General features: G+C 61.0%; 1 protein-coding gene across 1 annotated transcript; it reads right to left on the bottom strand.

Annotated features, from left to right (window-relative positions):
• Window positions 1–792: 792 nt before the first annotated feature.
• On the bottom strand, window positions 793–10,735 carry NHERF1 (NHERF family PDZ scaffold protein 1). The gene is made up of 6 exons (XM_050319427.1): window positions 10,267–10,735; window positions 4,112–4,273; window positions 3,183–3,336; window positions 2,587–2,627; window positions 1,988–2,086; window positions 793–1,849 (listed from the first exon to the last, which is right to left on the bottom strand). Exons 1-6 carry the CDS (start codon window positions 10,678–10,680, stop codon window positions 1,697–1,699), a joined length of 1,023 nt encoding a protein of 340 aa, XP_050175384.1. The 5' UTR covers window positions 10,681–10,735; the 3' UTR covers window positions 793–1,696.
• Between the last annotated feature and the right edge of the window lie 983 nt (window positions 10,736–11,718).

Genomic DNA, 11,718 nt, shown 5'->3' with positions numbered 1-11,718 from the left:
GGATGTCCTGCTTGCTCTCCAAGGGGTGAGAGTAGGAAAAAGAGGAGACAGGGGCTCACTTATGTTCAGAGGACACCTTTGGAGAATGAGGCTTGTTGGAATAGTCTCCCCCAGCTTCCAGGGTGAAGTGACAGCCTGCACATTCCCTGGAAATGCGGTGACACTTTGTCACTTGGTTGTCATTTGAGGTGCAGACCTTTGTGACCACTCAACAGCTCGGGTAGAGGAGCTTGTCTGGAAGTTTGGAGCACAAAACAAGTGTGCAGAAGAGGAGGAAATGGGGAGGGGCCGGCCCCAGCCCTGCCCTGTGCCCAGTGCAGCCACAGTGCCACCAGCCTGGCCCTGCTGAGCCACCCAGGGCTAGATCCATCCATTTAGAGAGACAAGCAACCCTTTCCCAAATGATCCCCCCTGCTTTCCTTCCCAACCCAGATGCAACCCAGGCTCACCCTAAAAACCCCCAGGGGGGCTGGGGGCAGATTGGAGCTGCCCCCAGCAGAGCTGCTGCCCTCCAGCCTGGTTGACAGACCTGGATTAGAGCTTTGCATCACTGCCCTCACCCCCTACACTCGCCAGGGGATTAGAGCCCTTTAATCACCCCGAGGCATTAACCCCCACTGGGACCAGCCAGTGCCTCCCCGACCCCCCATCCTGGCCCCACCAGGTGCTGAGGGGCACCCAAACCAGGCCCAGTGTCCCCCACATTACCTGCCTCTTTCCCCAGCCCCTGGGCACAGCAAGCTCCTGCACCCCCCTCGGGCTCTGGAAGGATTTAGCCTTAAAACAGACATGTGAAGTCAGGAAGGTTTATTCCAGTAAACAGAATTTCTCTTGAGCTCAACAGTACGACAACACCTGATTGGAGCACACGGAAACAAAACATCCACAGGAAGAATTTCCACAAAATACACTTAAAAAAACCCCAAAAGGTGTGATTGGAAAAAAAAAAGAAAAAGTCTATGAGAAGCCTTTAAATTACACAGTGTCAGAATCAAACCCTGATCGGCTCTGTCTCCAGGAGTGTGCAGGAGTAAAGGAGACTATTATTGCTTGCTGTGCTGGCTCCGGACACCCTCTCCTCTCCCAAAATTGCCCCAGGGGCAGGGTGGGTGCTGGTGTCTCCTCACTGTGCTGGGCACCCGTGTCCCTCCTTGCAGCAGAAGAGGCAAAGGGACAGGGTCATTGTGGACGGAGCTTGCCAGGCAGGGGTCAAACACCCTGGCTGTGGTCAGTGGTTGGGCAGGTGGGGTTTGGCAAGAGTTACTAAAAGCCTCAGGTTTTGCAGTTAAAGGGAAATTTGGGGGGTGGCTCAAATGGAGATAGGGTTTGGGGGTGGGGGAAGAACCAGGGAATAGCAGGGATCAGAATTGGGCATCAGGCCACCCCAAATCCTTGATCCCTCCCACATCCCTGCTTGTGCCTACCAGGGTGTGCAGGGCTTCAAGGCAAGGCTGGAGGAGCACGCTGGGCATGGGCTCTTGGAAGGGGGCCCGCCCAGCACCCCTGTCTCTCTCTAGCCCCAACATCCCTCTGCAGGGACACTCACTGGCCACCGAGCCCCAGCACTCAGGTCAGGGTGGTGGGGAGCAGCCCCACGTCCCCACCAGGAGCCCGTGGCAGGGAGAAGGGGGGTGCAGGAGAGGTGGGTGCAAGGCTTGGGGGGGCCCAGCAGACCCTCACCCCGCCCCAGGGACCTTCACAGGTTGCTGAACAGTTCGTTTTTCTTGCTCCAGTCCATCTGGGGTGCCCTCTTGCTGGTGCGCTTCTGGTGTGCCCGCTCCTTGGCCACGGCCAGCGGGATGTCGAGGTCCAGGAGGGAGCCGGATGCTGAGTGGCGCTTGTCACCTTCCTGCGTGTGGGGTTGGCAGGGAAAAACGAGAGGCTGTGTCAGCCCCACCATGTCCCCCCTCAGAACAGCCCCACAGTGGGGGCTCATCCCAGATCTCACCTCCCAGCCACTGCCTCCCCCCGGCATTCCCAGCCCTACCTCGCTGTGGGTCTCGCTGGAGTTGGGGGACACGGCCAGAGGTGCAGGACTGGAGGGGCTCTCAGACACCGAGTTGGACTGTGTCTCTCCGTTGTTTTCCTGGGGGAAACAGGGAAGGAATGAGAGGTTCAGCCTCTGCGGCTTGAGAACAGCCCCTGGAGTTGCAAGTCCCACCCAGGGGTCCACAAAATCTGTCCTTCCCCACACATAATCCCCTGCAAGCTCCAGGCACGTAAATACCTCCAGCACTGCCCATCTGGGGCGGGGAAGGATTAAACCCCAGCCTGACTGCCCTGGCTTTAGCAGGAGCAGGAGGAGGAGGGTGGCTGCAGGGCTGGATGCTACTTCCCTGCAGCACCACAAGGGCTCCTAGCCCTGGAGCATCGGGAGGCAAAAAGAGAGGAGGCACAGGCATTGCAGCCATCTCCGCAAGCAATCCCCTTCCTGGGGGACACCAGTTCCCAGTCCCCTTCCCAGTGGCACCAGCTCTTGTGCAGCCTGGGAGCACTGCAGTCCCTGGTGGCATCATCTACCCATGGGGACACCTGAACAGGAGGGTCCCTGCCTGGATGGGGTTAGAAGCAAGACGAGGCTCTTACCTTCTCTATATCGCCATTGGCAACTGGTTCTGGCAAGGGACCTGTGGGACAAGGACATGGGCACCAAATGAGGATGTGTTTGCTTTGTCCTCTCACCAGTGTGGGGCAAGCAAAGGCTGCACATGGCCAGTGCTCACACAACACTGCCCAGGGCCTGGCCAGGTCCTGAGTTTTCTAACCAGCCCCTGCAGCCAACTCCACATCACAGGGAGATGCTGCCAGGCACATCCCCCACGATGGCAGCAGTGGTGTGGAGCCCAGTGAGAACCCCTCCCCATCCTCCTGGGGACCACTGTGACAGCCATGGAGCAGATCAAAGGGCAGCTGATGCCTCTTCACTCCCCAAGCCATAAACCCTGACAAAGTGCAACCCAGGGCCATAAACCCGCCCATGTCAGCCCCACCACCCCAGCACGGGGCCCCCAGACATGCAGGGAGACACCAAAGCCACGTGACTCTGCTTGGCCCCAGGGTGATAAACCTCCACCTCCCAGGGCTCAGGGAGCACCCCAGCAACCCAGGTTTGGTGCCAAGGTGACACAAAGCTGACAAAGATGACACAAACCCCCATACCCACAGCACAGCCCCCAGCCCACCTGTCAGGTGCTGCTCCGAGGGCACCACCTTGCACTTCTTGAAGAACTCATCCGTGAGGACATCCACCACCAGCAGCCTGGTCTCATCACCACTTGCCTTGATGGCTGCCACCACGTCACTGTGCTGCTTGCCCTCCATGCACACACCATTCACCTGCAGGAAAGGCACCACATCACCCCTGGAGCCAGGGCACATCCATCCCTTGGGAGCTCCGCAGAGGGGCCGGGTACCGCCTTGGTACCAGTCACAACCCCAGCACAGCCAGCCCACACCCCTGCAGGCATTCACAGCCTCGCAGGGATTAGTGGTGCAGGCAGGAAAACCTCATTAAAAGCAGATTTTCCTCTGAGTGATTAGCACGGGATCGAACGGGCAAAGTTGGCAGGGAGCGCTCGGCAGGGCACAGACCCGGGGCCGGCACAGGAGATGAGTAGCACGGTCAGAGACAGAGCCCTCATGGCCCCCAGAGACCCCAGAACTTCAACCCAAAAGAGGCAGCAGCCCCACGCCCTGGTGAGCAGCGGGGTTGGGGCTCGGTTGGTCCTTGCCCTCATGGGTCATCATCCCATCTGGCACAAACCCTGTCCCCATCCCCACCCTGGTCATGCCTGGCTGCAGAACTTGGGGCCACTATGCACCTTGTCCCCAGCCTGCCACACCCCAGGGGCATCCCAAGGACAGTGCTACTGCTAATTAACCCACAGCCAGCTAATTAGTGCTCAGCCCCAGCCCTCCACGGTGCTGCACCCCTGGGTGGGGACCGGCAGGCTGGTGCAGGTTGGGTGTCTGCACTGTGAGTCACCACCAGCGCCAGGGACACCACACACCTTCCCGGCAAAGGGCAGCTGCCTCCCGGCCCCCGGGATGCGAGGGAGCACCAAGGATTTTTCAGGAAGACCTCCCCAGACCCCTGCTCACCCCAGCATACCTCGATGATGCGGTCCTGGGGGGCCAGCCCTGCCGCCTCGGCCGGCGAGTTGGGGTCGACGGCGCGCACGTACTGCCCCGGGCGGCTCTTGTCACTGTGCAGGTTGAAGCCGTAGCCATCAGGGCCCTTCTTCATGTGGCACAGCCGAGGTCGCAGCTCCTCCTGCAACGGGGACAGCCTGTGGGTAAACTGCTCTCAGACCTCCCTCAACACCCAGGGAAAGCACCAGGACCCCCGGACATCTCCCTGGGATACCATCCTCGAGTGGCCACCTGCAGCCACTGACACCTTGAGCTGCGAAGCAGCATGCCAAACACCCCGTGATCCCAGGCACTAATTAATTAATTAGGTGCAGGGCACACTAATTGCAGCGAAACGTTGAAGAAACATGTTATTATGTGTGTGTCCCCAGACCACGCTCTTCCTTTTGCGGTCAGGATTGCAACCGCCACGAAGGTGGAGGAGGAAACACAGCCCAGGTTACTGGGAAGCACCCCCACCCCACCCCATCCCACTCGGGAAGCTTTGGCTACCAGAGAGGTCTCAACCACCAGAGCAGGTCTGTTCCATCACCCCCTTGCCAGCTGCAGCCTCTCTCCACGGCAAACCCATCCATGAGACCGGTGGGATCCCCCACCCCAGAGCACCCTAGAGCCACTGCCGGCAGGGAAGGGGCACACAGGGCTTGGACAGGCAGCTGGGATCCAGCTGGAGCAGCCACGATGCCGAGGTGTCTCCATGCCCCGGCGTGACCCCTCCAGGATTGCAAAACAGAAACCAGCTCCGCCAGGGCGGCACGACATGGGATGTTCAGCTCTCCAGGAGGCAACACCCAGCTCATCTGCACCTGGTTTCTCCTTGACCTGCGGATCCACCAGCACCTGGCGCCGGGGAACCCCGCAGGGGCAGCCACATGTACCCCATCCACAGAGAGCCCTTTAAGCTCCTCACCCTGTGAGCAGCAGCAGAAGCACCCCCAGGAGCCTGGCACACAGGAACTGCCTTTCCTCACCCAGTGGGGAGTGGGATGCCTGGGAAGCATCAGAGGAACCAGGCGACACAGACCAGCCACCTGCATGTGGCACTGTCAGAACTGCTCCAACCCCAGCGCCCAACACCACTTCCACACATTTACAGATCAAATGGTTCGATCCCGCCTTGACCACCAGCCCCTGGGCTTTGGTTGGGCCCTCCCAGCGGACAAGCTTTGCTCAAACTGCTGGAAAATTCCTCACCAAGAGGTTTTGTGTTTAATCTTTCTTCTGAGATAATTTATTCTCCTTTGGTACCCGTAGCATCACTGGAAAGAGGCACAGCAGGAATTTCCCCTCCCACACCTGCACCGTGCTGCTCTTTGTGACCTGCATAGCACACCTGCTTCCTTGCCATGAAATTCCCTCTGCCCCCAGCCAGGAAAACCTGGGTCCTGGAGTGCTGACACCCCATATCTGAGAGCACTGAAGTGGCACAGAGTTCCACACGTGCTGGGGTGACACATTCGCAATTGCTGAGCCAAATGCTGTGATAAAGCCCTGATAAAGCCTCATCGTCTTGCACAACGCCCTCTTCCATGGTCAAGGCCGGCTACCACCCCAGCACCACTTGCCAATGCCCCCGGAAGGGCGGTGCAGGCAGCACCCAGCGCGTCTGCCAGGAGTGAAGGTGATCCCGGGACGCCTCAGTGCTGGCATGCAGGCTCAGCTCCACAGACAATGCCCAGGGCAACAGCCCAGCTGTGGATTCCCCAGCTGGGTGGAGGATTGTGACCCTCGACTTCGCCCCGGCCGCCCTTCGGTCCCCCCTTCCCTGGGTGGCAGCAGGTTCACAGGGTGCGACAGCATCCTCCACCCAGGCAGCAATTCCAAGCAAGGACGGGGACAGACAATACCCAAAATAAGGACAAAAGGCAGGAGCCTGGTGGAGCCTGGAGGAAGGCAGCACCTCCCCAGGGCCCTGCCCTGGCCTGACCTCGAGCAGGGGGTCAGGCTCCGGAGCACCCACGCTCCCGGTGCCCTTGGCAGCACTGTGGGGTTGCTCCACGCCGATAGCTCGGGACAAAGACGGAGGGAGCACCCGGCAAGCGGTGCTGGCAGCGCTCCCGGGAGAGGAGGAGAAGGGAGGACTTCGCTCCCACCCATACCAACAAAGCCCTGGCAGCCTGGGCTCCCTGAGGCACTGCTGCCATGAATTTTGGGGGGTTGGGAGGGAGTGGGAAGCCCTGCAGGGTGGACAGATGCCTCAGGACAAGGGGACAGGTCACGGCAGAGGGAGGCACTGATCCCTCAAAGGCAGCTGGCCAAGGCAGGAGCACTCAGTGTGAGGGCAGCCCGGCCAGGCTGTGACCCGGCCTCCCAGCATCCCCCCACCAGCGGCTGGCAGCTCCTCCAGCCCAGCGTGCCAGGCTGCCTGTGCCCTCCCCAAATCCCCAGTGCCAGCAGAAACCCCGTGGGCAGCCACCATTCTGCCTCCCGGAGAGGAAAACAAATGCATCCGATCCTCCAGCAGCCGTATCCTGCCCATCCACGGGTCGAGCGCCCTGTGGTAGGTCATCCTTCCAGCCCCAAAGTCCCCCTCGGGCTGAGCAACCCGAGGAGAGAGGGTTTGGGGTCAACACCCGGGATGTAGGGAAGCCCCGTAGCTATGGAGCTGGGCAGCAGGACAGCGGAAATGCCTCTAATTTCTCTAAGCTGCTGCATCCTCTCCTCCAAGGCCAGGAGCCCTCCCGCCGCGCTGGGACACGGATTAGCCGGCAGAGCCTCCTTAGGAGCAATTACAACCTCCAGTGGGAGGGAGGCGGGGGGAAGTTGGACTCAGCCCCCTGCACGGGCATCCCGTGCCACCCCTCTCCTCTACACCCAGGGGTGGCAGAGGGACGTCTGTCCACAGAGATAACCGCTTGAGATGGGGAGCTTTGTAACAATGCATTCCTATTCCTATCCTGAAACAGGATTTGGGGCATATCTTTCTCCCTCCAGGAGCTGCTGGACCATCCCTCCGCAGCACCAGCAGGACCAGCAATCCCAGGATCACGGGAACCCCAACTGAACAGGTATCAGGACCCGCTCCCCACCTCCCAGCCCTGCAACAGCAATTTCAGGACAGCTTTTGAAGCCTCGAGCCCCAGGAAATTCCCCACAGCCCTATAAGCAGCATCAAGCCCATCGTCGGCAGCAGCATTCCCAATTACTCAAAGAGAAACACGACAGCTCGAGGACGCCAGGGCCAGCAAATTCACACAGGTCCCGAAATCTGGCGCACACATTCGGGCTTCATACAAAGGGGATGCAAAGCAGCCTCCTCGCAGCATCCCTGTCACGTCCTGTTTGACTGGAGCTGCTTTTCATGCAGCTGCCTTGAGAGGAAATTTAATTCATTTCCTAATTAAACATCAGCTACCTCCCAGTGCAGTGCTCCCAACGAGGGGGGAAACGCTCCCCGTTATGCCCCAAAACCCAGCCCTGGGAGGCTCACCCAGATTTTACAAGGAGGGATGAGCCTTGTTGGCAGAGAGGGCTCTAATTTAGCACTAAATCTGCAAGAAGGAGGCCCGGGGCTGGTAGGAAACACCCTGCCCTGGTACAAGCAGCCCCAGCCCACGCCAGGGTGCTGGGCTGGCAACACCTTGTGCTGCCCTGTGAACACCATGTGGTTTGCATGAAACTTTCTCAAGATGCTCCCGAGTAGTTGAAGCCTCCGGAAACACAAGGAGGGGGGGGTGAACTGTAACAGCTCTCGCTGGGGACACACACACAGCACAGGGCCTCAGGAAGCGGGGTTGGCCTCAGGGGTGTAAAACTATTACTGGTGCTGGCTCAGCACCACAGACAGGGGTGCATGGATCAGCTCCCCAGGGAGGCTCAAAACCTCCATCCCAGCATCAGGGGGATTTGCACGCCTAAGGTTTTAAAGGAATGAAAAGGGAGCCCACGATGAGCCTCTCAAAATCTCCTCAGCCCACGCCCAGCACTTGGAGCTGGGGCAGGGGAATGAACCCCCTAGCTCAGAGGGGTCCCAGTCATGCAAGATCCAGCAGGGTTTGGAGAGAGGATGGATTCTGCTGGAAAGTGGGAGACGTTAAACGGTCACTCGCCACAGGCAGCTCTCACAGCTCTCAAGTGTCTCCAGGCTCGCTAAGCAAATAAAGGCAAGTCCAGCCCAACAAAACAAACAGGACTCTGACACGTGCAAATCTCCTGCTTCCCTAGCAATCCCAAGGAATCCCACACACCCAGGGCGCTGGGATGGGGCTGCAGGGGGATGGGGCGGCCAGCACCGGCTGCCCGCCAGTGTCCGGAGAACAGGCACGACAGTGTGTTCCCGGCCTGCCGGAGAGAAATCCCTTTCTGCCTGTTCCGGCTTGGCTCCCATCCCGCCCGGCATCTTCCCACCCTGCCTGGTGGGTGCCTGGCCGGCGAGATGTCTCCAAACCCACTTGCCTTTTCCACTGGGCCCTGCCCCCAGCCGCAAGATTTCCTGCTGATACCTGTTGAGAAACCGTCCTGGGGCCTTGCGGTAATGTCACCCCCTGTCACCCCACGTCGCCCGCTTCCTGCTCTTGTGAACAGAGAAACCGCCGGGACTAACTGTGCACGGGCTGTGCCCCGAGCCCGCTCCCCAAGCCTGTGAGCATCTCCAGTGAGCATGTAGCCCCCCATAACACGTCAGAGCTCTGTTCCCCACATCCTCAGGCCCCCAAGCCTGGCAGGGGGCTCACTCGAGCTGCACTAACTACATCCTTTTTATCTTTCCCAGCCTGGGAGTGGAAAGCAGAGCACAGACGGTCTCGCTGGCCCCGAGGCAGCGCTGGCACTGTGACACGCAGGAGAACAGGCACGCTGCCCCTGCGTGGGGCAGCACCACAGCCCGGCACAGGGCCAGGCCAGGGGGACATGGGATGACACAAGGGACAGTGAGCAAGAGGAGCAGCACAGGGGCAGAGCCTGGCTGTTCCCACCTGAACAAGCAGATCAAGGTGGTGCTGGAGCAGAGCTTTAGCCAGGCAGGGATGAGAGCCATGCCTGCAGTGGATCAGCCCGACCAGGGGCAACAGGCAGCTGGCACAAGGCTGAAGACCAGCCAGACACACAACTCAAAACCACCTGGTCCTAAGCAAAAAGCCCTTTATGACAACAGCTCAGCGAGGCACCAAGCCTGGGGCTCAGTGTCTACACCGAGAAGGCTCCTTTGCACCAATCTCTCCGGGAATGGGTCACAAGATCTCCCCAGAAAGGTTCCCCACGCTGGGGACACCAGGAGGCTGCCTCCCAGGAAGACCATCCACATCTCTGTTGTCACAACAAACACGTCTTTGCTGGGTAAACAAAAAGCAGCATTATCTCCTGCTGCCCAGATCGTTTCTTAGGAACAACTCGGGGCAGGAAAGGTCAGCTATTTCTCAATTCCTCACCTTTCTACATCACTTTGTTTGTGCAACTGTTAACTCCCACACACACTGAAGGCCAACATTCCTGAGTATCTGTACATGGGGTCTGCCTATCAGGATGAGTCCTACAGTCCGGGAAGGGCTCCACTATCTCCACTCCACAGCAGAGACCGAATATGCTCAGGGCAGGAGTGACTACCACCAAACCTGCAGTCACAAAAACAGCCTACAAAACACACTCTGCCACAGCTTTTTCGTTGTATTTTGGGGTCGGTTAGTGCCAGCCACCCTCAGCTAAGCCCTGGGCTCACCTACACATCAAAGCTTGCCCTGTTGCTTTCCTCACCCCGTTTTACCGGCCCTGCAGCATCAGGACGGGCCGAAAGGCTCCAAGACACAACAGGCTGCTCGGTTATGGGTCCAACCAGCCCGGTGTGCCTGCCTGCCCCCGCCCGTCACCAGCACGGCTGGGAGAGAAGAGCATCAAGCAAAAAAAAAAATTAATTTAAAATAAAAAAGGCAAAGCAGCCGGGCGCGGTAGGGCCCGGGGCTCCTGGGAAGCCGTGTTTAAAGCAAAGCAAAAGAGAGAAAGAAAGAATCGAGACCGAAACCAGACACAGCGCCCGCGGGAGGCCGAGGCAAGATGCGCTCGCTCCAGGGCTAAAAGGTGACGACCGGGGTCGGTCCCGGGAGGTCCGACCTCCCCTTCTCGGACAGCACCCGCTTTCCCGGAAACTTTTCCGAGTCCCAGCCCCCCCGGCCGCCCGTTTACCCGCTGTCCGCCGCCGTTGGGCTCCCGCGCCGTGGGCTCCGCCGGCACCGGCACCGGCACCGGCACGGGGTCCGCCTGCCCGCCGCCCACCGGGGGCTCGGCACCCGCCCCGCCCCGCTTCGACAGCTGCTCGTCGGCCGTCGAGTCCACGACGAGGAGGCTGACGGCGCCCGCGGCGGCGCGGATCCGCTCCACCACCTGCTGATGGCTCTCCCGCTCCACGTTCTCGCCATCCACCTCCAGCAGCCGGTCCCCGGCCCGCAGCCCCGAGCGCTCGGCCGGCGAGCCCGCTTCCACCAGCCGGATGAACTGGCCGGGCTTGCCCTTCTCGCCGTGCAGGTGGAAGCCGTAGCCGTCCGGGCCGCGCTCCAGGCGGCACAGCCGGGGGGCGGCGGGGCCCGCGCCGCTGCTCATGGCGGGGGGAGCGGGCGGAGCTGTGGCCGCCCCGTCTCGCCGCCCGCGCTCAGCGAACTGCGCGGCCCGGGCCGTGCCGCCCGCGTTATATACGGGGGCGGGGCGCGGGGCGCGGAGTGGCCAATCGGGGAGCGGGACGGCGAGATGGCCGCCAAATAAGGAGAGCGCTGGGGCGGGGATATGCAAATATTGGGGGTGTGGTTATGCAAATCTACACCGTGTGGGTATGCAAATGTCTTCTCGCCCCGCTGGGGCGGCCCGGGCGCGGCACCGCCGGGTCCTGCCGGACCGCTCCCCTGTGGGGTCCGACCGCTCCTCCATGGGAGCTGGATCGACTCCCCGTGGGGTTCCATCTCTACCGCGTGGGAGCCGGACCGCTCTCCTGTGGGGTCCGGCCGCTCCCCCGGGAGGTTCCACCGCTCCCACTCTGCCTCTCCCTGCCAGCCACCCGGGCCCGCCGCGGCAACCCCCGCACTCCACTGAGCTCCCCGCTCTGCGGGTCGACTCTGCCACCCACCCGGGGACAGTCCCGACTGGCTGGGGCGCTCCCCGTTGTCCCCACTCCGCCCGCAGCACATCCCGGGTGGCACACGTTGTCCTCTCGGAGGCACGTCCGCCCCATTCCCTCGCCCAGCCCTCGAAGGCCGATGCCGGCCCCAGTGCTGCTCCGAGGCAGAGGGCTGGAGAGATGCTCAGAGTGAATTAAAACCCCAAACCAAAACCGCGTGTGAAGGCGGCCGGGGAGGCCGTGCTGGCCGGTAACTCCGGTAACCCGCTGTGCGGTGGAAACGGAGCAGCCCCGCTCCCCCAGCAGTCTCTGAGTCCCCTCGGCACCCTGGAGCTGGGGGCCGGGAGGTGGGAAGACAGAGGAAACCCCAGGGGGTTTGCACTGCCCTGGCTCCATGTTCTCTGCTTGCGGGTTGGGAAGCAGAAGTGGCTGCAGTGGGTTATGAGCGTGTGAAATCCTGGGGTTTGGGGTCAGCCAGGGCAGAGCAAGGCAGCAGCAAGCCTGGGCTGCTCCAGCACTGCAGCAGGAGT

This window comes from Myiozetetes cayanensis, unplaced genomic scaffold (genome assembly GCF_022539395.1).
Source record: "Myiozetetes cayanensis isolate MyiCay16 unplaced genomic scaffold, myiCay2020 scf22, whole genome shotgun sequence".
NCBI lineage: Eukaryota > Metazoa > Chordata > Aves > Passeriformes > Tyrannidae > Myiozetetes > Myiozetetes cayanensis.
The sequence above is the reverse complement of the archived record's forward strand: the minus strand, read 5'-3'. Positions and strand labels throughout refer to the sequence as shown.